The sequence below is a fragment of the Bufo bufo genome, chromosome 6, assembly GCF_905171765.1.
Source record: "Bufo bufo chromosome 6, aBufBuf1.1, whole genome shotgun sequence".
In the NCBI taxonomy this organism is placed as follows: domain Eukaryota; kingdom Metazoa; phylum Chordata; class Amphibia; order Anura; family Bufonidae; genus Bufo; species Bufo bufo.
The window spans coordinates 275,130,824-275,154,433 of record NC_053394.1 but is presented as its reverse complement, the minus strand read 5'-3'; the positions used below and the strand labels follow the sequence as shown (position 1 = coordinate 275,154,433).

The 23,610-nt window shown below is 46.4% G+C and overlaps 1 protein-coding gene across 4 annotated transcripts in view; it reads left to right on the top strand.

Moving 5' to 3' along the window:
* MICU1 (mitochondrial calcium uptake 1) overlaps window positions 1-23,610 on the top strand; it is a 291,530-nt gene that overhangs the window by 21,231 nt on the left and 246,689 nt on the right. For all 4 annotated transcript variants that reach the window (XM_040435039.1, XM_040435038.1, XM_040435037.1 and 1 more), the window contains exons 3-4: window positions 16,615-16,792; window positions 22,167-22,329. In XM_040435039.1, coding sequence (XP_040290973.1) covers window positions 16,615-16,792; window positions 22,167-22,329 — 341 coding nt within the window. The remainder of the gene's footprint in view (window positions 1-16,614; window positions 16,793-22,166; window positions 22,330-23,610) is intronic.

Genomic DNA, 23,610 nt, shown 5'->3' with positions numbered 1-23,610 from the left:
CCGGACTTTTGTTTCCGTCTAAGGCTACTTTCACACAGCCGTTTCAGGGTCCGCCTGTGAAATCCGTTTCAAGACTCTCACAAGCGGCCCCAAACGGATCAGTTTGGCCCCAATGCATTCTGAATGGATGCAGATCCATTCAGAATGTATCAGTTTGGCTCCGCTCTGCCTCCATTCCGCTCTGGAGGCGGACACCAAAACGCTGCTTGCAGCGTTTCGGTGTCCACCTGGCGGTGCGGAGCCAAACGGATCCGTCCTGACCTACAATGAAAGTCAATGGGGACGGATCTGTTTACATTGGCACAAATATGGTGCAATTGTAAACGGATCTGTCCCCCATTGACTTTCAATGTAAAGTCAGGACGGATCCGTTTGACTTCACTTAGACTTAGACTTTTTTTGACTAAGTGTATGCAGACTGATCCGTACTGAACGGATACAATCATTTGCATTTATAGGTGCGGATCCGTCTGTGCAGATACCAGACGGATCCGCAACCTAACGCAGGTGTGAAAGTAGCCTAAGGCTACTTTCACATTAGTGTTTTTAATTCCGCTATTGAGATCCGTCATAGGATCTCAATACCGGAGAAAAACTCTTCAGTTTTGTCCCCATTCATTGTCAATGGGGACAAAACTGAACGAAACAGAATGCATTCCGTTCCGTTTGGTTGCGCTCCCATCGCGGACAGAATAACGCTGCAAGCTATATGGCTATAGAAGACATAATACAACCGGATCCGTTCATGACGGATGCATGCGGTTTAATTATGGTATCCGTTCCGTTTTTGCGGAACCATCTATTGAAAATGTTATGCCCAGCCCAATTTTTTTCTATGTAATTACTGTATATGCCATACGGAAAAACTGAACAACGGACCGCAAAACACTGAAATAGCCATACGGTAGTGTGAAAGAGGCCTTAATCATACATCAGCTCAGACCCCAGTGTGAATGACTTCCAATCAGACCTAAAATCAGAGCCCCAATATGAATAAGACCACCCCCCATTCAGACCTCAGATCAGATTCCCATGGTGAATTGACCCCCCCCCCCCAGACCTCAGATCAGAACTGCATGCTCATAGCAAATAAAATTATAAAATAAACTTGCCTCTCCTGATCCGGCCACTGTCGCCCTATGATCCAGCTCCTGCTCTTCAGCTCTTCCTGGCGCGCGCTGTCATGCTGTGCGTAGTCACAGCACAGTAAACGGCCAAGGACCAGGAAGCGGTGAGTACAGAGCCTGAGGCGCGCTTAATTCACCGCTTCCCGGTCGTCCTGTACCAATGAGAGCTTCCATAATGGAAATGCTCATTAGTATTTGCCCCATAGGACGCACTGACATTTTCTCCCCACTTTGGGGTGGGGGTGTTTTACAGGGTGATACACTACACTACACCTGCCATCTGTACTGTTGGGAGTGTGTGTTTGACCCCTGATGGAAATGCGTGGCATGGCCTTTGCACGTTTTATTATTTTCATGTTTAATAAAGAAATTTGTGGACATTAGTGCCCGTGTCCTGCATCTTTCTCTACTTAAAGGACTGCGGACTGAAATCTGGTGGGAGCGGCTTTTGCGCAGCGACAGCATGTCATCTCTTACACCTTCACCAGAGTTGTAATTGTGTAAGCGGCTACTAATAGTGTTTATTTGGGTATTACACCATTATTTGAGATATACTTTCACTGTATGATGGGGTAAGTATGTGTGTCCTCCACCTCCATCATTGATTGTTCTGTGCTGACGGGCACAGAGAAGTGCATGAAATTGGTGTAATCAGCTTTGCACGTAGCTGCTCCAGTAATGAGATTTTTGGAAACAAATCCGGCACGCAGGTCTGCATATTGAGTTAATGACCTATGGAGCAGAGTCTCTTCTAGGTAAGGGATTGCCATTCATTTACTGTAATACGTGGCTTGTGTAGAAGGGGCAGACATCAATAACATTGATTACCCTGTCATTATTCTAAACACTGGTTCTGTTCATTGTTCATGAGAGCTTTTGACGCTTGCTTTAGGACCATCTGGCAGATCTGTTAACTTTATTGTGGCCATCTGGCTAGTGAGGTGAGGAGGTTCAATAGTTTGCTTAAATTAAAGGGGTTGTCACATCTGGGAGATTGATGGGATATCGCATAGCTACTGGTTTCACCTCTGGGGCCCACTCTCTCCAGGATGGCCAGAGAAAGCCACAGCCAGCCATGCATTTCCATATGTAATATTACTTGGTGGTCCTTCAGATAAGTGGCCATCCTCGGACAACTTAAGTCCATCACAACGGGAGCTGCTCGTACAAAGTGCTCCTCCGTTCTGGCTTAAAAAGGGGTGGCCAAACCTCAGACAAGCCCTTTAAGTATTTAGTATAGACATCTATTATTGCTTCTGACTTTGAACTACTTACGGAATTAATTGTATATATTTTAGGCTACATGCACACGACCGTGCCATTTTTTGTGGTCTGCAAACCGCGGATCCGCAAAAAACGGAAGCCGCCCATGTGCCTTCCGCAATTTGCGGAACGGAATGGGCGGCCCATTGTAGACATGCCTATTCTTGTCCACAAAACGGACAAGAATAGGACATGCTATATTTTTTTTTCCACGGCCACGGAACGGTACACGGAGTGCTGTCCACATCTTTTGCAGCCCCATTGAAGTGAATGGGTCCGCATCCGAGCCGCAAAAACGGCGGCTCGGATGCGGACCCAAACAACGGCCGTGTGCATGAGGCCTTAGCATTTTTGTTCTTAAATCACATAAAGGGGATGATTATACAGCAATTACATGGGGTATTACACATAAAGAACTGCAGCAATTAGAAATGAATACAGTAATTTTGTGTTTTGATTTTGCTCTTCTATAAAAAAAAAAAAGTCCAACTTCAAAGCATTTAAACTAGTGTCAGTCAGTGGTACTGGTGTGTGGGGGTGGCATCTCTGCATAGATATATATAACCAGAATTCATCTAAATTACGGTAGCTGCCCCTGAACGCTGTCTGAAAGGATATTTCTACAACCGGAATCTGTTTTGCCTCTAATGAGTCTCATTTACATATTAGTTGAATCAATCTCCTTAGCACCAGATACCAAATATCATATTAAAACTTTAGGAATATGAGGTTAATCTGAGGCAGGAAATGAATATGGAGAAATGGAAAATAATTCTACAGAATCCTAAAAGAAGGCACTGAAGAAATTAAACTAAAAGTAATTAATCGGATTTGATGGAATCTGCCTGATTTGATGGAATACTTGTGGACTGACCAAATTCCTGCATCTCTAAGGGGTTCTCGTTAATGATTTAAAATGGCAGCCAGCAACCTGTCCTAGAATGTGAGAAGGACTGGTTGCCACCACTTGCAGATCTTCCTAGGAGTGAGGGGTGGGGATTTCACTACTACACATTACACTGCTCTACAATCGATGGTAATGATTTGATCCTGCCTATGATATGCCATCATGGCTGAGTAGCCTGACAGGAAAATTTACCAATGTGTAGTATATGCAAGTGCCAGAACGTAGTGTGTAGTGAGGCACCAGCCCCTCACCTCCAAGACAGCTCTGCAAGTAGAGACAGACAACCATTCCTGTACACATTGTAGGACTGGTTGTTGGCAGCCATTTTGAATTATTCTTGCAGAACCCTTTTAAAATAGCAGTCCCATTTTATACAAAGCTGTATCAACAGGAATACTTTTTAACACATTAATTGATTGCCAAGGACCTACATTTTCTTCCAGGTAAAATGCACACTGAATTCATCTGCATTGTGTGCCACGTTTTCTAGGCACCCTCCAGCAGTAGAGATTATGGTACTCCTTTATGGAGGTCTCGGCTGTTATCCCTATTCAACAATCAATTTTGGCATTACGGCAACACATGGCATAAACATTGCAGATTTTCCACCATTGTGTCCACAGTCTTGTACAGTAGCATCAAAGTGGATGAGATTTTGTAAGATGCGGAAATTGACCTTCAGTGCGGATTGTAAGTCTACTTTCACACTGGCGTTTTGACTTTCCGTTTGTGAGATCTGTTCAGGGCTCTGACAAGCGGTCCAAAACGGATCAGTTTTGCCCTAATGCATTCTGAATGGAAAAGGATCCGCTCAGAATGCATCAGTTTGCCTCCGATCAGTCACCATTCCGCTTTGGAGACAGACACCAAAACGCTGCTTGTCCGTCTGATGAAACTGAGCCAAACGGCACACAATGTAAGTCAATGGGGACGGATCTGTTTTTACTGACACAATATCACACAATAGAAAACTGATCCGTCCCCCATTGACTTTCAATGGTGTTCCAGACGGATCCGTCTTGGCTATGTTAAAGATAATGTAAACGGATCCGTTCTGAACGGATGCATGCGGTAGTATTATATGAACGGATCCATGACAAAACACAAGTGTGAAAGTAATCTAATTCTGCAGCTGTGGATTTCACCCTTTTCAATGTATAGAGTGAAATCCGAGGCAAATCCACTGCATAATTCCTGACAAATCAACAGACGAATGTCCGATGCGGAACCTTGACAAGAACAGCTGTGGAAATACCGCTGCAGAAAATCTGTCCTTGTGTGGCTGTTCATTTCTAGGAATTCAAATAAGATTTTATTTTTAATTATTTTTTAACTGTGGACAATAGGCCGATGCTAGGCAACTGAGAGAAATCAATAAAGTTATAATCAGATATCACAATAACGCCCGTACAGGCAATTTTACTGTTTGTCGGGAGAACAAATGGATCAGGCGAAAGTATTCATTTTGCCTGATCCTTGCTTGTATACGCCAACATCAACTATCGGGGAGAGTCAGGAGGTCATTAGTGTGTCGGCTGAATCCACCAAGAAAAACTAATGTGTGTGTGGTCAACTTTAGGCCTCCTGCACACGACCGTTTTTTTCCCCCGTTTACTGGCCGTTATTTGGTTCCGTATACAGAACGCATTCATTTCAATGGTTCCGCCCAAAAAAACGGAATGTACTCCGTATGCATTCCGTTTCCGTTTTTCCGTTCCATTTAAAGATAGAACATGTCCTATTATTGCCCACAAATCACGTTCCGTGGCTCCATTAAAGTCAGTGAGTCCGCAAAAAAAACGGAACACATACGGAAATGCATCCGTATGTCTTCCGTTTCGTTTTTTGCAGAACCATCTATTGAAAATGTTATGCCCAGCCCAATTTTATCTATGTAATTACTGTATACTGTATATGCCATACGGAAAAACGGAACAGAAACGGAAACACAACGGAAACAAAAAACGGAACAACAGATTCGTGAAAAACTGACCGCAAAACACTGAAAAAGCCATACGGTCGTGTGCAGGAGCCCTTAGTTTTACATTTTGGGTCCAATAAAATCTCATTAGAATTTCAGGAAAACACCATTAAGGATTCAGACACACAGGACAGATTTTCTGCAGCGATATTTCGACTGCTAATCTTGTCAAGTTTACGCACTGGAAATTCTTCTGTGGATTTGCCTCGGATTTCCCTTTATACATTGCAAAGGGTGAAATCCACCGCAGAAATTGACATGCTGCGGGATTAAAATCCCCACTACAGATCAGTTTCCGCTGCTGACTTCTTATGCAATGTGTGCATGCTGCATGTGCATCCACTTTCTACACGCAATTCCTTGGTGGAAAATATGCAATGATTATGCCATGTATTGCCGTAACGCCAAAACGCTGATTGTTGGATGAAGACCCCCATAAAGGGAGTACCATAACCTCCACTGCTGTAGGGTGACCAGAAAACCTGGTACACAATGCAGATGATTTCAGTGAATTTACAGTGTGCATATTGGACCAGAAGTAAGGCCCTCGGTGATTGATTATTGGGTTAAAATGTATTCCTGTAGATACGGCTTTGTATAAAATCGGACTGCTATTTTAAGTCTATATTTCCTGAGCTGTTTGGTTGAATGTCAGACAGAAAAGGTCAGAGGAGCTGTCTTTAGACAGATTCAGAATTGTCTTTAGAAAATGTGATCCAAAATGTTTAGCTTAACCCCTTAGTGACCAGCCTATTTTGGGCCTTACTGACCAAGCGTTTTTCTTCCTTTTTTCATTGTCTCGTTCCAAGAGCCATAACTTTTTTATTTTTCCATCTATATAGCTTAATGATGGCTTGTTTTTTGTGGGACAAGTTGTAGTTTTTAATGGTGCCATTTTGGGGTACACACAACTTTTTGATTACCTTTTTATTAACTTTCTGTGAGGGACATGGGAAAAACAACAATACTGCCACTGCGTTTTTATGTTATAAATTTTACGGCTTTCAATTTTTGGTATAAATAACATAATATTTTTATTCTCTGGGTCAGTACAATTACAGTGATACCAAATACATATGGTTTTTTTTTACGTTTTTCTACTTTTTGGCAAAAAAAACCCTTTTTTTAAAAAAATTTAGTTTTTGCATTGCCGCTTCCCAAGACCCATAACTTTTTTTTTTTTTTTTTCTATGGAGTTTTGTGAGGGCTTGATTTTTGCGGGACGACTTGTATTTTTCATTGTTATCATTATGTAGTAAATGATGCTTTTTGATCGCTTGTTATTAGATTTTTTTTCAGTGGCAACGAAGAATAAATTAGCAATTCCTTTCTTTTCTTTTTCTTTCTTTTCTTTTTCTTTCTTTGCTTTCTTTCTTTCTTGTTACATTGAACAAGTTGTCTGAGCTTCAGGAAACGTCTTATAGAGCAGAGGGAGCTGAGCAGATTGATATATAGTGGAAAAAGATTCAGCAAAAAATGTATATTCTCAATTTAAATTCCTGTTAATTCTGGGTTTTAATGTCCAGGAGGTGGTCCTATCAGTGATTGACAGCTATCCCTGTTTACACAGTCGTAGAGGACGGGTTGTCAATCTTTGATAGGTCCTCCTGACTTCAGTCAGTGATTGACAGCCTTCCCTCTAAGGCTGGAGTTCACATCATGCTTTTCCCATATGTTTATCATACAGTGGCATCCGAGTTCCATTGTAAAAAAAAAAAAAAAAAAGCTACTTTTACCATTGTAAAAAAAAAAAAAAAAAAAAAAAAAATTTTTTTTTTTTATAGACTCTGCAGTATACAAGAATGTGGTTTGCTGCGTTTTTGTATCAGTTTTTCTCGCCCAATTCCTTGGGGGACACAGGAAACCTTGGGTATAGCTCAGCTCCTTAGGAGGCGTGACACTAAGTGAAAAACTGTTAAGCCCCTCCTCCAGAAGCTATACCCTCAGCCTGGAGAGAGAGACTACCAGTTTTTTGCTTAGTGTCAAGGAGGCAAGACACTCTCTGCTCTGCAGAGCTGTCTTTGCTTTTAGTTTTATTTATTTTTTATTTTATTTTTTCTGTTCTCAACAGGGACAACAGAGACGCACTAGACCTCTCTGCTTCTCCCGGGGTCGAGCTGCGCCAGTGCCGGCTATCCGCACTGCTGCCTCCCCCACTGAAGAAAAGGAGGACCAGGGCAGCCCAGCTCCCCGGCATCCCGCCAGCGCAAGGGTCGCCCACACGCAATCCCCTCTCCAGCTTCCTGCCACTTCGGTGCCAGTGGCTGAAGGGGCGACCCTGCTGGATGGACAGAGGGTGAAGACTTCAGGATGGTGAGAGTGGCTGTCCCAGCCCTGCTCCTGCTCCCTACCACCTTTCTCCCTCTTTCTCTCTCCTCTCTCTCCCCTGCAGTGTGCCTTGGCGCTATAGACGGCGCCATTCTGTGATGGGGGAATACTTGTATGGGGGACCGGGGGAGACATCGCAGGAGATGGACTCTCTTACCGCAACTGCGGCGGCCTCTGTGTGTCTATCCAGGCGCAGGCAGCGCCCTTGTGTTCCGGCTGGCTATGTATCTGCCGCTCTGAGGCGCGGCGACGCGCTTGTAAATGCGGTAGTTTCTTGCACCGCTGCCGTTCGCTCCCTCTTCACTACGGGGGCGGACTGGCTGGCTTCCTCCGGCGCCTTTGTTTTTTTTTGCTCCGGTCAGACATGTTTAAATCGCACGCGCGAACAATTCTGGCGAGGGGGCGGAGCTTCATTCCGCTTACTCCCCTCGTGTCTGGCAAACTCTATTGGCGGGGGGCGGAGCTTCCTTTCCCGCTCTCACTTATCCTGCCTCCTTTTTCATACGGCTTGGCAAGCTCTGCTGCGCTCTTGCTGGGACAGATCGTTTGAACACCGGTGCCTGCGGCCGGCAACTGCTGTCTGCTGCAGCTCTGTGACCTGGTAGGACTGTTAACCCTTTCTAGTGCAGCAGTCCCTAGCCTGGACATTTTTTTTCCAGACCTTGTCCGGTCCCTCAGTGGCCTCTGGACCCTGGTACCATACCTGCACCGCATGTAATGCTTCCTTTCCACAGGGGCAGTCTGACCCACATTGCCCTGCCTGTCAGGCCCCATTACAGGGTCCGCCACTTGCTGTGTCACTCCCTGGTCTCTTGGATCCTCCTGCATGGGCTAAATCCCTTTCCCAGGCCGTGGAAAGCCTCACTAATGTTGTGGGCCGCCTTGCAGATGCACTGCCTACCACGCAGCAGGATGAGCCCCCTGCTGTACCCTCCGGGTCCGCTACCCCGGCCGACCAGTCTGAGTCTTTCGCAACGTCTCCAGGGCTCGGCCACCCCAGAAGCGGTCCAGGGCGGAGCGCGTGTCATCTTCGGATGCTTCCCTTTCACCCCCAAGGGTGCGGTCCCAGTCGGGCCCCTCCTCCTCACAGGATATTCCCTCTGAGGCAGAATTAGTGGATTCGGATTGGGATATGGACTCTGCCTTATCGTCCAAGCTGGCCTCGGCTGTGGGCCATCTTATTACCAGCATTCGTGATACTTTCAAAATTCACGATGATCCTCCGAGCTCTGACAAGGCCGATGTGTCATTTTTCCGCCCCAAGCAGGCGTCCGCGGTATTTCCTCTCCATGCCGACTTCTCGTCGGTAGTCTCTAAGGCCTGGTCTCGTCCTGATGCACGTTTTTACTCCCCCTAGGAAGTTGGATATCTGTTACCCCTTCCCGGCGGATTGCATCACAACTTGGGCATCGCCACCTAAGGTTGACCCTACTGTGGCCCGCTTGTCTAAAAGCATGGCCATTCCTGTGGTGGACGGCTCCTCTCTTCAAACCGCTGAGGACCGACGCATGGAATCCATTACTAAGGGCATATTTGCCGCCTCCGGCTCCGCCCCTCAGGCCGGTCTTTGCTTCCGCCTGGGCTGGAAAAGCGGCTTCGGAATGGGCGTCTCAGCTGGATCAAGAGCTTGAGTCAGACGTTTCCATTCAGGACCTCCGTGCTTTAGCCCAACTCATTGTTCAGGCAGGTAAATTCATTTGTGAGGCCTCCCTTGATGCGGGTGCCCTCATGGCCCGTTCATCTGCCCTGGCCGTTACGGCCAGAAGAGAGCTTTGGTTGAAGGTTTGGACAGCGGATTCCGCTTCCAAATGGTCACTTACTGGCCTTCCCTTTGCGGGTTCTCGCTTATTCGGGACCCGCCTGGATGAAATCATATCCGAAGCGACGGGGGGAAGGGGGGGGAAGATTACCCATCTGTCTGGTTTCTCTCGCTTTAGGTCCTCCCGCAGGGCTTCCACCCCTCGATCCGCTTCAGGTCCATCTTCTAATCCTACCCAGGATAGGCGTAAGAAGCCTTTTTTTCGGACCCAGCCCTCCTGGCGTAAGTCCCAGCCTGCTCGCCCTCCCTCGGCCAAGCAGAACCCCGCCTGAAGGTGCGCCCCCACCCACCTGGGTGGGGGGCGACTCCTCCTGTTCAGGGACATCTGGCAGGGGCACGTCTCCGACGCCTGGGCCCTCGAAGTTGTATCTTCCAGGTACAAACTCTAGTTCGCGTCCCTCCCCCCAGTTCGGTTCTATCGTTCCCGGGGATCCCCAGGGTGCGGCCGACTTCTTCACGGCCATTCGCACCCTTCTGGAAAAAGGGGTAATCGCTCCGGTTCCCATAGAGGACCGATTCAGGGGGTTCTATTCGAACCTTTTTGTGGTTCCCAAGGGGGAAGGTTCGGTGCGACCCATATTGGATCTCAAGCGGTTAAACCGTTTCCTCCGTCTTCAGCATTTCCGGATGGTATCCCTCAGATCGGTGGTGGCCTCTCTGGAAAAAGGGGAGTTCCTGTCCTCTATCGACATCCAGGACGCTTACCTTCACGTCCCGATCGCTCGTTGTCACCAGTGTTTCCTGCGCTTTGCGGTGAGGAGGGACCATTACCAATTTCTCGCCCTCCCCTTTGGCCTGGCAACGGCTCCTCGTGTGTTCACGAAGGTTCTTGCCCCTGTCCTGGCCTTGCTCCGTTCGAGGGGGGTTTTTCTACTCCCATACTTGGACGATCTGCTCATCAAGGCGCCCTCCCTTTCGCTGACGTCCACCAGCGTGAACCTCACGCTGCAAACCTTACAGCGGTTCGGTTGGATAATCAACCTTCCCAAGTCCTCGCTTTGTTCCATCCAGGCAGCTTGTTTTTTTGGGGATGCTTCTGGATACAGAAGCAGCGGAGGTTCGGCTTCCTTCAGCGAAGCGCCAGCTCCTTCATCATTTGGTTCGGAGCCTGCTTCTCCACCGCCAACTGTCCTTCCGGTTCAGCATGCGGGTATTGGGTCAGATGGTGTCTTGTTTCGAAGCAATCCCCTTTGCGCAGTATCACTCCTGTGCCTTTCAGACGGCCATTCTGTCTGCCTGGGACAAGTCCCAGGAGAGTCTGGATCGACCCTTCCCCCTCCCCCCCCACCCCCCATGTTCGGTCCTCCCTCCTCTGGTGGTTGCAGACCCCCCTCCTGGGGAAGTCCTTTCTGCCGACGCCAGTCTGCAGGGTTGGGGGGGGGGGGTGTTTCCTCCCCGGTCTGTCCAGGGCACTTGGTCTCCGTCCAAACTGCCGATAAACATTCTGGAACTGAGGGCGGTTCTCCTATCGCTCCGGCATTGGCCATCCCGTTCGTGTCCAGTCAGACATAAGCGTATATAAATCATCAAGGGGGCGCTCGCAGCGGCTATGAGGGAGGTGTCTCAAATCCTTCGCTGGGCGGAAATTCATGTTCCGGCCCTGTCGGCCATTTACATTCCGGGGGTGGACAATTGGGCGGCGGACTTCCTCAGTCTGACGACTATCAACCCGGGCGAGTGGTCTCTGCACTCCATGTTCGATTCCGTTTGCCTCCGTTGGGGTCGCCCGGACGTGGATCTCATGGCCTCCAGATTCAATCACAAACTCCCAAGGACCCAAGGGCGTATGGCGCCGACGCGCTAGTTCTTCCGTGGACGGAGTTCTCTCTCATATACGTTTTTCCGCCCCTCCCTCTTCTGCCACGGGTTCTCCGGAAAATCGCGTCGGAGGGCACGCCTGCAATTCTGATAGCCCCAGATTGGCCTCGCCGGCCTTGGTACGCCGACCTGATGCTGCTTCTGGCAGACGCGCCTTGGCCGCTGCCCTTAAGAGAAGACCTCCTCTCTCAAGGACCGATCTTCCACCAGCATTTATAGTCGCTACGTTTGACGGCATGGCTATTGAGACCGCAGTTTTAACACGGCGGGGGTTTTCTGCAGATGTAGTTCTTACCATGATCCGTGCGCGAAAACCGGCCTCGTCCAGGATTTATTACCGAACCTGGTGGGCCTACCTGGGTTTTTGCGAGGCCCTGGATGTTCATCCTCCTTCGTTTTCCCTTCCCACGATCTTGTCCTTCTTGCAGTCTGGTCCGGACCTGGGTCTTGGTCTCAGTACATTAAAGGGTCAGATCTCGGCGCTTTCGATCCTCTTCCAGCGCCCTCTGGCTTCTCTCGGTCCTGTCAAGACCTTCCTACAGGGAGTCGCTCACTCTGTTCCCCCGTATCGCTCTCCCATTCCGCCTTGGGACCTTAATGTTGTGCTTGCGGCTCTCCAGTCTTCCCCGTTCGAGTCCCTGCGGAAGGTTTCTCTTCGCCTTTTGTCCTGCAAGGTTTTTTTCCTTGTAACCATCACGTCCCTTCGGCGAGTGTCTGAGTTGGCGGCACTTTCTTGCTCGGAACCCCTTTTTGTCTTCCACCAGGATAAGGCGGTTCTCCACCCGGTTCCTGACTTCCTTCCGAAGGTGGTTTCCGTTTTTCACCTCAATGAGGACATTGTCCTTCCTTCCCTTTGTCCGTCCCCTTCTCATCCTCGGGAATGGTAACTTCACCGCCTGGATGTTGTTAGGGCCCTGAGGATCTATCTGGAAGTCACCGGACCCTTTCGGCGCACGGACTCTCTTATTGCCAGCTTCATCAAGATGGCTATTGCTGAGGCTTACCGCGCCAGGGGCAAGGAGACGCCCTTTGGTATTACCGCTCATTCTACCAGAGCGGTCGGTGCCTCTTGGGCTCAGAGGAATCGAGCTTCGGCTGAACAATTGTGTAAGGCGGCCACCTGGTCTTCTTTGCACACTTTCACCAAGTTCTACAGGGTGAACACTTATGCATCGGCGGACGCTGCTTTGGGCCGCTTGGTCTTGCAGGCGGCGGTTTCTTGATGCCTCCGGTGGTTTTTCATCTTGGGCTGTAGTCCCTCCCCTTTTGGACTGCTTTTGAACGTCGCAAGGTTTCCTGTGTCCCCCAAGGAATTGGGCGAGAAAACGAGATTTTTGTATAACTTACCAGTAAAATCTCTTCCTTGGGGGACACCGCACCCACCCATTGTTTTGGTACCGTTCCGGTTTGGTTGCCCTGTCGGGTAGTTGACTTGTTTGGTTTTATAAGGTTGGTCCTTGCCTTTGTTTTCACTACTTGGGCACGCAACTGGTAGTCTCTCTCTCCAGGCTGAGGGTATAGCTGCTGGAGGAGGGGCTTAACAGTTTTTCACTTAGTGTCACGCCTCCTAAGGAGCTGAGCTATACCCAAGGTTTCCTGTGTCCCCCAAGGAAGAGCGAGAAAGAGATTTTACTGGCAAGTTATACAAAAATCTCGTTTTTCTAACATATAGGTCAAACTGAGGCATAAACGGGAAGTGACAGTGTCTTCCAGTACCCGTGTAACTCTGGAAATACCATAGGGCTGAAATTGTAGAACAGCCAGACAGTCATATGAACAATAATATGATGCCTGTATCACAACATTCACATGTAACAAAGCAAGAAAATGGGAACTAATCGAAAGATGATTGGAACTGAATGGTGATGGTAATAGATGATTGGAACTGAATGGTGATGGTAATGGATGATTCCTCAAACAGATTATGGTGATGACTGATGAGGATAAACAAAGATGAATAAAACAGGCAACTGACCCTTATAAGCTATTCCTAGGAATTTTTTCCTAGATCTATTACTGGCCCTGACGCCAACACCACCGACCATCTCTCCCTATAGACCTTTTCTACTGAAACCCTAATCTGCCATACTGACCCAGATGACCAATTACACACACACATCTTTGGTTATACTCAACAACTATTGGTCTGATTGAACAGATTGGGCAGATAATTTGTTAGTGTAATACCTATCACAACAGCAGGAGGACTTTAGGATTCAGAGATAAGAAACGCCAAACTGAGCAGAGCTGAGTCAAGGCAAGACAAATTCCAAAAGATGAAAAACTACTAGACTCAGGAAGAAGAGCTCGACTATAATATTCACAAGAACAAAACTACACTGACATCAGGCAAACTAGACAAGAAACTAGATGTTAGAAATGTACAAGTATTACAAGATTCAGATGCACATAGTTTATGCTCTAACAAGCAACCCATTGCAGAAACCAGAAATATTTAAAGAGATGCCAACCAATGAGGAACTCGTCTTCCAAACAAGTCTGGCTGCTGCAGAGAGGTCAACTGACCCACACTAATGAATCTGTGAGGCATAGCATAGTGGAGAAAATGAAGCGGCAGGAAATTTCATACCGATGTTAACACAGACACTGTGCAGAACTACTTGACGTTTAAGATCCTGCAGCAATATGTTTTCAACTCGCAAAACCAGGCTTCTGTCAGCTGTAGTCACTCTTGCCAGTTCTTCTCCGAGTCACTTAACCTTTCATGCCTCTATGCCCATGTGATTGTTTCCAGAGAATTTTATTCTCCAGATTTTTACTGTAATTTGTTCTGCAATGTTGGGGGAAGCCCAAGTGCCCCACGGCAGAAACTGATCCTGCTGTAAAATGATGTTGATCTAATATTGTGAGCACCATTATTATTACTCTAATGGCTATTAGGCTGGGGCAACATGAAGAAAAATAGAAGTTGCATGCAATTCACACTTAAATGAAGGTCATTATGTAATATATCTTGATGAAAAAAATTACTATTAAAATAATTAAATGACAATTACACTTTAAGTGAAAAGTCTAAACCTTAGGAGAATTTACTTTATATGATCATTCCAATATTAACAGTAGTGGGCCCAATGCATTGCAACAGAATTGAGGTGAGCCTAAGGGATTCCCTGGTATTCACCCTTTAACCCCTGTATAGACATCTGGACTGTGCTGCAGGGAATTACAAGGTCTCAACCACAGTAGTCTGTTAGCAGCAGCTGATGTAAGTGACACCAGGAAGCGGCAAAAAAATTGTGCGCAGAAGTTTTAGTGAAGTGGGCAGTGCACATGGAGTAGGGGCAGCATGGTAGGCGGACAAAAAGTCAGGATGGACAGCAGATAGGGAGCAAAGTCAAAAGACAAGCCCGATCAGAGGCCAGGAGGACAATACAGTAGAATGCCTTAGCAGAATACAGGAACCCCAATGGATAGATTGTGAAGGCAGAGTGGACATGCTGGCCGTTTAAGGGCCCAAAGTCATCATGGGAGAGCAGCAGGGGACAGAAGCATATGAGGGACGCTGGGCACACAGCAAACCAAGTAGTGGAGAGTGGGATGGCGGCCTCAAGGAGAGAGGTGTATGACATGACTCCAAACATTTGGTACATCTTGCCTACGGATATTGACTATATTGAGAAGAAGTCTCTTGTATAGAGGAACCTGCATGTCTAGTGTGGTCTACTGTGTGTTGTGTGTTTTTACAGCTGAGATTCGACTTGGGAGTTGTGGATCCATGTACGCCTTGTGCCAGCTTAGGCTTCTGCTGTTTTACTCATCAGTCTTTGCATGCAGTATTTAAAATGTGATATGAAATCTAAGCTGCGGATTTTCGGTTATAACCAGACGGCGGTGCTGAGAAGAAGATTTGTCATGAAAACAAATTCTTTCATAAGTGTTCTGTTCCTATTTCTCTGTATTGTGACAGCTGACAGCATTTGCTTATAAAATAGATTTGAGATCTGTAGCCATCAATCAGTCCCTGCTGACACGTACATGACTCACTACAGGGACCATAAATCTCAGCCAGTAAAACCCAAATGCACAATCATTTCTCTGAATTTCTCGGAGTAGTATGAATAGAACCCATCTCTAGGGACATGACACAAGCTGGTATGATAATGCGAAATAAAGCCGCTGCTAGTAAATGTCAAAGTAGAAGTCTCATTCTCTATATTTTCAACGGTTACCCTAGGCGGTTATATAGATGTAACGTTGGAGTGCTGTTGACCACTCTTTTGCCATGTTGACACCTGCTGGAAAATTTACGCTGTGGAAATCCGTGGTAAAATCTACATGCAGTGCATGGCTCCATAATCTAATTACATAATTTAAGGGCTCCTTGTCTGCTGAAGCACCTTTGAAATTTTGGGCATGCGCTGCTGATTCCTGCGGGTGTCGGCACACTGGGAAGCTCCATCACCTTTTACTATGATACAGTCAGTTTGGGTCAGGGAGCCATGGCTGACACATGGACTGGCCAATCGTGGTCATGTCCATAAGCCCTTACAGGTGTTGTCTCACTCCGCATTTATCATGTAGAGAAAGTTAAGACAAGCCACTTAAGAATGTATTGTGATTGTCCATATTGCCTTCTTTGCCGGCTTGATTTATTTTTCCATCACAATATATACTGCTCATTTCCATGGTTACGACCACCCTGCAATCCAACAGCAGTGGTCGTGATTGCACTCTATAGGAAAAGGCCCCTGCCTCTCTGGTGGCTGGGACCGTGGGAGCGCACATAGGCCAGCCCGTTTTCATATAGTGTGCATGCATGGCCTCCGCTACTGGATTTCAGGGTGGTCGTAACCATGTAAAGGAGTAGTGTATAATGTGATGGAAAAACTGAATCTAGCCATCAAAGGAAGCAATATGGCCAATCACAATACATTAGTAAGTGCCTTGTATTAACTTTTTCTACATGATATATGCATTTTGTTGCCACCGTGGGCCAGAAGCTAAATGGACAGGTGATAACTGACTAACCTCTTCAGGAGAGTTTTCTAGTCATGCTGTGAAACCTGTGCAGAGATCACTGCGCGGGGAGGTGAAGGAGATGATCTGTGACCATTACCTATTGTCAGTGATGGATCCTGTGTTATCTGCCTCCATATGTATAATAGAGGTGATTAGTGTCCATTGTGATTCCTCCTGTGGTGATAATGAGATGACTGCTGAGAAGTGATCTCTATCAAACAGGTACCAGTAGTTTGTCTGTCACCGGTCAGTATAAAAACAAGAATTCAGAATTATTTTTTTTAGGAGAAGTGTCACAAAAAATAAATGTTTAACATAGCAACATGTAAATGTATAAGGGAGAATTTGTATGGGATATTTGTGTGAATAAAACATATTCATTTTAAAACAGAGCGAATGCAGAAGCGCAGTCTTCAGTGAAGCACACCTTGAGAGAAGAGGACAATGTCAAAGGAAAGGAGGCAGAGGACCACGAGATTAAGGATGATCAGGTTGTGGAGTCAAGTCATGAAGATCAACAACCAGAAGAAAAAAAGAAGAAGCAACATGTAGGATTTAGGGATCGGAAGGTATGTGGGATTCAGTGACCTTTACGAGTTTCAGAAGAACTTCCTGTATTTTGCAAACTTGGTGACTTGTGCCAATGCTCCCTCACTTCCAGACCGGAAAATTCCAGCAGTTAAACAGATTTTTTAGTGAATTATGCTGATCCTAAACTCTTTTTCTTATTGGTTAGAACTGTTGAACTAGAAATGAATGGTTGAACTTACTTCAAAATTGCCATGAGACCTGGTTCCACATTGTAGATTTGCTGGTGCCGTTCTTTTCTTCCTGTCTTTCTTCCATTATTTTCTGTAGCAGGAAGTGCATATGTGGTGGACAACTTGTTCAACAAGTGATGCCAGTGTATTAGACCACGCTATGAACATTGACCTTATGTTTGCATGAGTAGTCTAAGAACCTCCTTGCAGCTCCCGGAGTATTAGCTCTACTGAATCAGTGCAGTGTACTGACGCTCTCTCCCCCTCTGTGCGCAGGGAGTCCCTTTCCTTAGGCACAGCAGGACAGGACCTGCTGCAGAATCCCTCATATAGGCCACAAATGCTGTCAACCACCTAATACAGTACCCATGTCATGCAAAAACTCCCAGTACAGACTTGGGGCTCCTTCCGTTGTTTTTGCAGACCCATTAAAGTGGATGGTTCCGCATACGGTCCGCCAAAAAAAAAAAAAAAAACAGAACGGAAGCAGAAAGAAAATACATTCATGTGCATGAGCCCTTTAAAAGAACCTTTCATCACAAAATCCAATGCCATCTGGAAGCACCATATCATAGAGCAGGAGGAGCTGAGCAGATTGAGATCTATTTTTGTGGGAAAATATTCTCCTGCTCTATAACATGGCATTCTTGTGTTAGGGAAAACCTTGATAAGGCAATTCACCGAATTTATTAATGGTCTTACACCAGTTTCCTGGTGTAGAAAAGTCGCAAATTATTGCATAAAGCCCATTTAACAGAACCATTTGCTACTTTGCCCCCTTTTGCGCTGTACTTGCCGCTTTTCCAAGCAGAAGGGGGCTTGGCCTGTGCAGCCTGATAGATTAAAACGGCTCTGTCACCAGGATCAACCCTATTAAAACAGACATACTGCCTGGTAGGCAGAGCACCCCCGCAGAGCACATGGCGTGTTACATAGCAGTGCTCAAACGATTGAGCCCCGCCTCCTGGTGCTCCAGTTGCTCATTTGCATATGCATTAAAATACTGATATCTCTGCAAATGTTTAGCATACAGAGAAAAGAAAGGTATTGTTTTAATCAGCATGATGAGCCCCACCAGACTGTGCCTGGATTAATAGGGTTGATCCTGGTGACAGAGCCACTTTAAGGGCTCTTTCACACTTGCGTTGTTCTGTTCCGGCATAGAGTTCCGTCGTTGGGGCTCTATGCCGGAAGAATCCTGATCAGGATTATCCCCATGCATTCTGAATGGAGAGAAATCCGTTCAGGATGCCTTCAGTTCCGGAACGGAACGTTTTTTGGCCGGAGAAAATACTGCAGCATGGTGCGCTTTTTGCTCCGGCCAAAAATCCTGAACACTTGCCGCAAGGCCGGATCCGGAATTAATGCCCATTGAAAGGCATTAATCCGGATCCGGCCTTAAGCTAAACGTCGTTTCGGCGCATTACCGGATCCGACGTTTAGCTTTTTCTGAATGGTTACCATGGCTGCCAGGACGCTTTGCCATGGTAAAGTGTAGCGGGGAGCGGGGGAGCAGTATACTTACCGTCTGTGCGGCTCCCGGGGCGCTTCAGAGTGACGTCAGGGCGCCCCACGCGCATGGATGACGTGATCGCATGGATCATGTCATCCATGCGCATGGGGCGCTCTGACGTCATTCTGGAGTGCCCCAGGAGCCGCACGGACTGTAAGTATACTGCTCCCCACTACTACTATGGCAGCCAGGACTTTAATAGCGTCCTGGGTGCCATAGTAACACTGAACGCATTTTGAAGACGGATCCGTCTTCAAATGCTTTCAGTTCACTTGCGTTGTTACGGATCCGGCGGGCACCTCCGGCAAATGGAGTGCACGACTGATCTGGACAACGCAAGTGTGAAAGAGGCCTAAGCTAACTTACACCAGAATACTGGCTTAAAGTGCATATGTCATGTTTTTAATGAAAATCGGAAATCGTATGGTGCATAACAATACCTTTCTAACACAACTAGAACCAGCCCTGTACCTCACATGGATCCACATTCACAGCAGGTGGTGCTATACAGATACATTTTATTGAATACTAAATTCTTAATTGCATGCAACTACGAAAGTATTCAGATTAGTTTGAAAACTGTAAAATATGTTTCAAGTGTAGCTCCTATAGATTTCAGCTTCTGGTGCATGGACCTCCCATGATGTGCCACAAATATGGTGCATTTTACATCAGCAGACATCAGGCTGAGACCGCCATATAAAACACCAGTTTCCATTTATAAACACAACCCCACACAAATGACAAATGATAAGTGTGCATCAGATTGTTATTTTAAGATAAATGTCTTTCCGTCATTTAATTGCTTAGTAGACTGATTTTGGGAGCAGTCCTACTTTCATTTTGATACATTGGCACAGTGAATATTGTCGTGTGCGAATAAAGTGTTAGGTTGACTGATGGTGTTACAAAATGAGCGCTTCAATACCCTTTAATAGCGATATTATTTTGCTTTGGTAGGCCAGCTTTAGACGGATAAGATGTATTGTCTAGTTCTTGAAAAAGTACAAATGGCCCTATTCTCTTCCTCGCTGCATTACATAAACATGATGTCTTCAGAATGGAGATTTAAAAGGCAATTTTCTTTGAAATTTTAAGTCTGGTAATGAAAACGGAAAGGAATATTCCAGATAAATCTAAGGGCGGTATTTGAGTCTCCGGAAAGTACCTTCTGCAGGACTTTTATATTTATTGGCTTCAAAGCCATTTTGCTTGTTCTATGTTTATTGCATTTATATTTTATGCATTGTATTTGCTACACAGTGTATGTTCCTTTTGTCTATTGATTACAATGCGAGAATGTAATATGCATAACAGAATAAAACACTAGCATGTGTCTTGCTGTGAGCGTTGTACTGCATCCATTAAAATTATAACAGAGAGCTCTAGAGAAAAAGTAAAAATAGACTGTGTAGTTAAAGATTTTTGTAAAATATGTCAACCGCTACCCCTAACCCCCTTGAAGCTGACATGGTTAGAGGGCACATACACCTTTAGCACAGTAACGCACCTTATATGTGTATGTAACCGTAGTTGCTGACCGCCACGGTCCCGGGCTCTGTGTTCAGTTTCAGAAGCCGGTGTTTCCCCATTCACTGCCGCAGTCCTGGGCTCTATCCTTTCAGGCATCGTCTTTCCTGGAATCCGCTCCACTGTTTCCTTCCAGCCCTGGGCGCAGCATGCTTTCCAGCCCGTTCCCTGTAGCACTTCCTTTAAGGGACAGCGCGTGTCACTTCCTGTGATTTAGGGGTTTAGCACATGTGACTGTGCTGACCAATCCTAGGCCTCTTGCACCTACAGTTGAAACCAGAAGTTTACATACACTATATAAAAAGACACCCATGCATGTTTTTCTCAATATCTGACATGAAATCAGAATAAACCTTTCCTGTTTTTGGTCAATTAGGATTACCATCATTATTATTATTTGCCAAATGCCAGAATAATGAGAGAGAGAATGTTTTAAAGCATTCCGGTATTTTGAATGCCGGATCTGGCACTAATACATTCCTATGGGGAAAAATGCCGGATCCGGCAGTCAGGCAAGTCTTCAGTTTTTTTTTTTGCCGGAGATAAAATCGTAGCATGCTGCGGTTTTATCTTTTGCCTGATCAGTCAAAACGACTGAACTGAAGACATCCTGATGCATCCTGAACAGATTACTCTCCATTCAGAATGCATGGGGATAACACTGATCAGTTCCTTTCCGGTATAGAGCCCCTAGGACGGAACTCTATGCCGTAAAAGAAAAACGCTAGTGTAAAAGTACCCTTAACTATGCATGATTAAAAATGATATATTCTATTTCTCACTAATTATGCTTTCATATTGCGCAACAAATCTTTTTAGGCATGTCATGTTTCAAACATTCAGGGCTTGTGAAACCACTGTAGATTGAAGTCTTAGACTGCAAGACGTTTTGCGCTGACTAGACTGAAGTGTGGAGTCTAAGGGATCCCCTGGTTTTCACCCTTAACCCTCGCAGGGAGGTATGTCTACAGCAACAGAGACAGGAAAATGGGCTACTTATGGCACATAGAACACAGCTGTGGGGTGTGCAACAGGATCAAGGTGACAGGACAGGAATGTGGTGCAAGACTGTGGTCATGGGACTGGAAGATAGTCCTGGAACAGACTAGGAACTGGAACTAGGGACACTGAGAATAGACTAGGAGCTAGAACCAGGAACATGGAGACTAGGAACATACAAGGAGATACTAGGAACAGGGATTGAAACCCGGTGATATCAGGAACAGCATTCAGAGGCATGCCAAGGTGGGAAACTGTGCGATACCAGGTGCAGCGTCTATGAGTAGGCCAAGGATGAAGCTGGAAAGTTCCAGGAACAATGACCCAGGATAGGCCATGAATCCAGCAAGTCTCAGGAAGCGCACCCAGAAATAGGCACCAGGAACAGAGTAAATATTACTCTGCTGCAGAAACCGGTTGTGTTTTGCAGATTTGGACAACAGAGACAGAATGACGCAGGAGCTGAGCTGTGCTGCACCTCTAATTAAATATGCCACCAGCATGCGTTGGTTGTCTGGCAATGAGGAAAGGATGATGGCACTGGAGCAGAGAGTCATACTGATGGTGCCGTTTGTAGTTATTTACAAAGGACTGAAATTTAGAAGCGCACACCTTTAAATCAGGGATGCCCAACTTGCGGCCCTCCAGCTGTTGCAAAAATACAACTCCCAGTATGCTCAGACAGTCTTCAGCTATTGGAATGTTGGGAGTGGTAGTTTTGCAACAGCTGGAGCTCTGCAGGCTGGGCAACCCAGCTCTAAATTGTGCACAGGTCCGGGCAGGAGAACTGAAATCTGTGGCAGCAAGGGGTATGCACTGACATGCTGTTTAAAACATTTTTTTTTTAGATTGATTCCAGTGCATGTGTGGTCCCATAAAAAAAAGAATTATACCGTGTATGGTAGAGGTACTTCCAAGCTTTTACCACTGCCTGTGGTTCTAGGGACGCGTTCAACTGTATGGCATACACTTGCATATTTTGGGGGTTTACATCCTGTCCAAACATTATAAGATTTCTATGGCGGGATGCTGCAATATTAAAAGAACAGCACAGTATAAACCAAGCCTTATTTATAGGCTTCATAAAAAGAGCTAGACATTGTCTTCCTACTTTTATTGGTATTTTCTTTTTTATTTTAGGTGATGGAATATGAGAATCGAATTCGAGCCTATTCAACTCCAGACAAAATCTTCCGGTACTTTGCAACTCTGAAAGTGATACATGAATCTGGAGAAGCAGAAGTCTTTATGACACCTCAAGATTTTGTGAGATCCATAACGCCGAATGAGAAACAGCCAGAACGTGAGTAGTAAAGTCAAACACTGATCTGTATTAAAACTGCTGCTTCTTTTGGGATTTGTACAAATCTGAATGTCACGTAATGGCAGGTAGAATGCTCTTTTGGGACAAACTGTTGAGTTACTTGGGTTAAAGCAGTGATGCCCAACCTACGGCCCGCGGGCCAAATCCACCCTGCGAAGCTGTGTCATGCGGCCCGTGCAGTGCCGCCGGCATCAGGCAGCGAACTATGAGTGAACGCGCATCTCTGCCTGCCATTCAGTGAATCATTAACTGAATGGCTCAGGCGGGATGAGTGCAGCCAGCAGTTACAGAGACAGAGGAGGGGAGGTCACGTGGGCAGGGCCTCATTAGGGGGATCAGCCTATGAGGTAGCTTGCTTACTCTGAGTCAGGGAGTGTGCGCTCACCTATCTCTCTCACTCCTGTGCTCGCCGCCGGCTGCAGCTCACCCTACTCCAGGTATGCTCCTCTCTAGTCCTCCTCAAAACCGCTGTGTGCCTTGATGTGCCCCCTTTCACAGGGGTAATGCCCAGATGTGCCCCCTTTCACAAGGGTAATGCCCAGATGTGCCCCCTTTCACAGGGGTAATGCCCAGATGTGCCCCCTCAAAGTGTTTGCATTTCTTTCTGGCAAAGCTACCTGGTTCTGGCCCGCAAAGTTTATACCATGTCTAGTGTGGTCCTCAGATGAGAAATGGTTGGGCACCACTGGGTTAAAGCATTTGTTTTGGGGATTTAAATAGTGATGATCTAGCCATTGGATTAGCCAATTGGCTGATGGCTAGAGCGGTGACACCACAGAACGATCACTACAAAGTGTATGGAACTATGTGAATTGAGGCGTGCTGTGTTTCCTTCTATCAGCTGATTGATGGGGTGCCTAAAGTGAGACCTCCACCAATCTGATATTGAAGACCTAAAGGGGGATTTAGATTGTCCAATATTCGGGCAGATTATCGTGAACGAACATTCCTGCGAACACTCGTTCCCGACAATCTGCCTGTATAAAGGTGCAGCCGATCATGCGATGACCGAATGAAATGCTCGTTCATTGGGTGAAACTATTGTTGTGCAGACTCCTTAATTATCGTTTCTGGTCAATAGATTGTGCTGTCTAAACAGCGATCTGTTGCCCCAAAACAATGCAGTTGTATGAGGACGAGTGATCACCTGTGGAGGTGTCGACTGTCGGCTTCCCGACTGACGAGAAGGAGTGCTTCCTTCCCGATTTAATCTGCTGATGCTTGGCAGGTGTAATTGCACCATAAGTCCCAGAAAGCCCT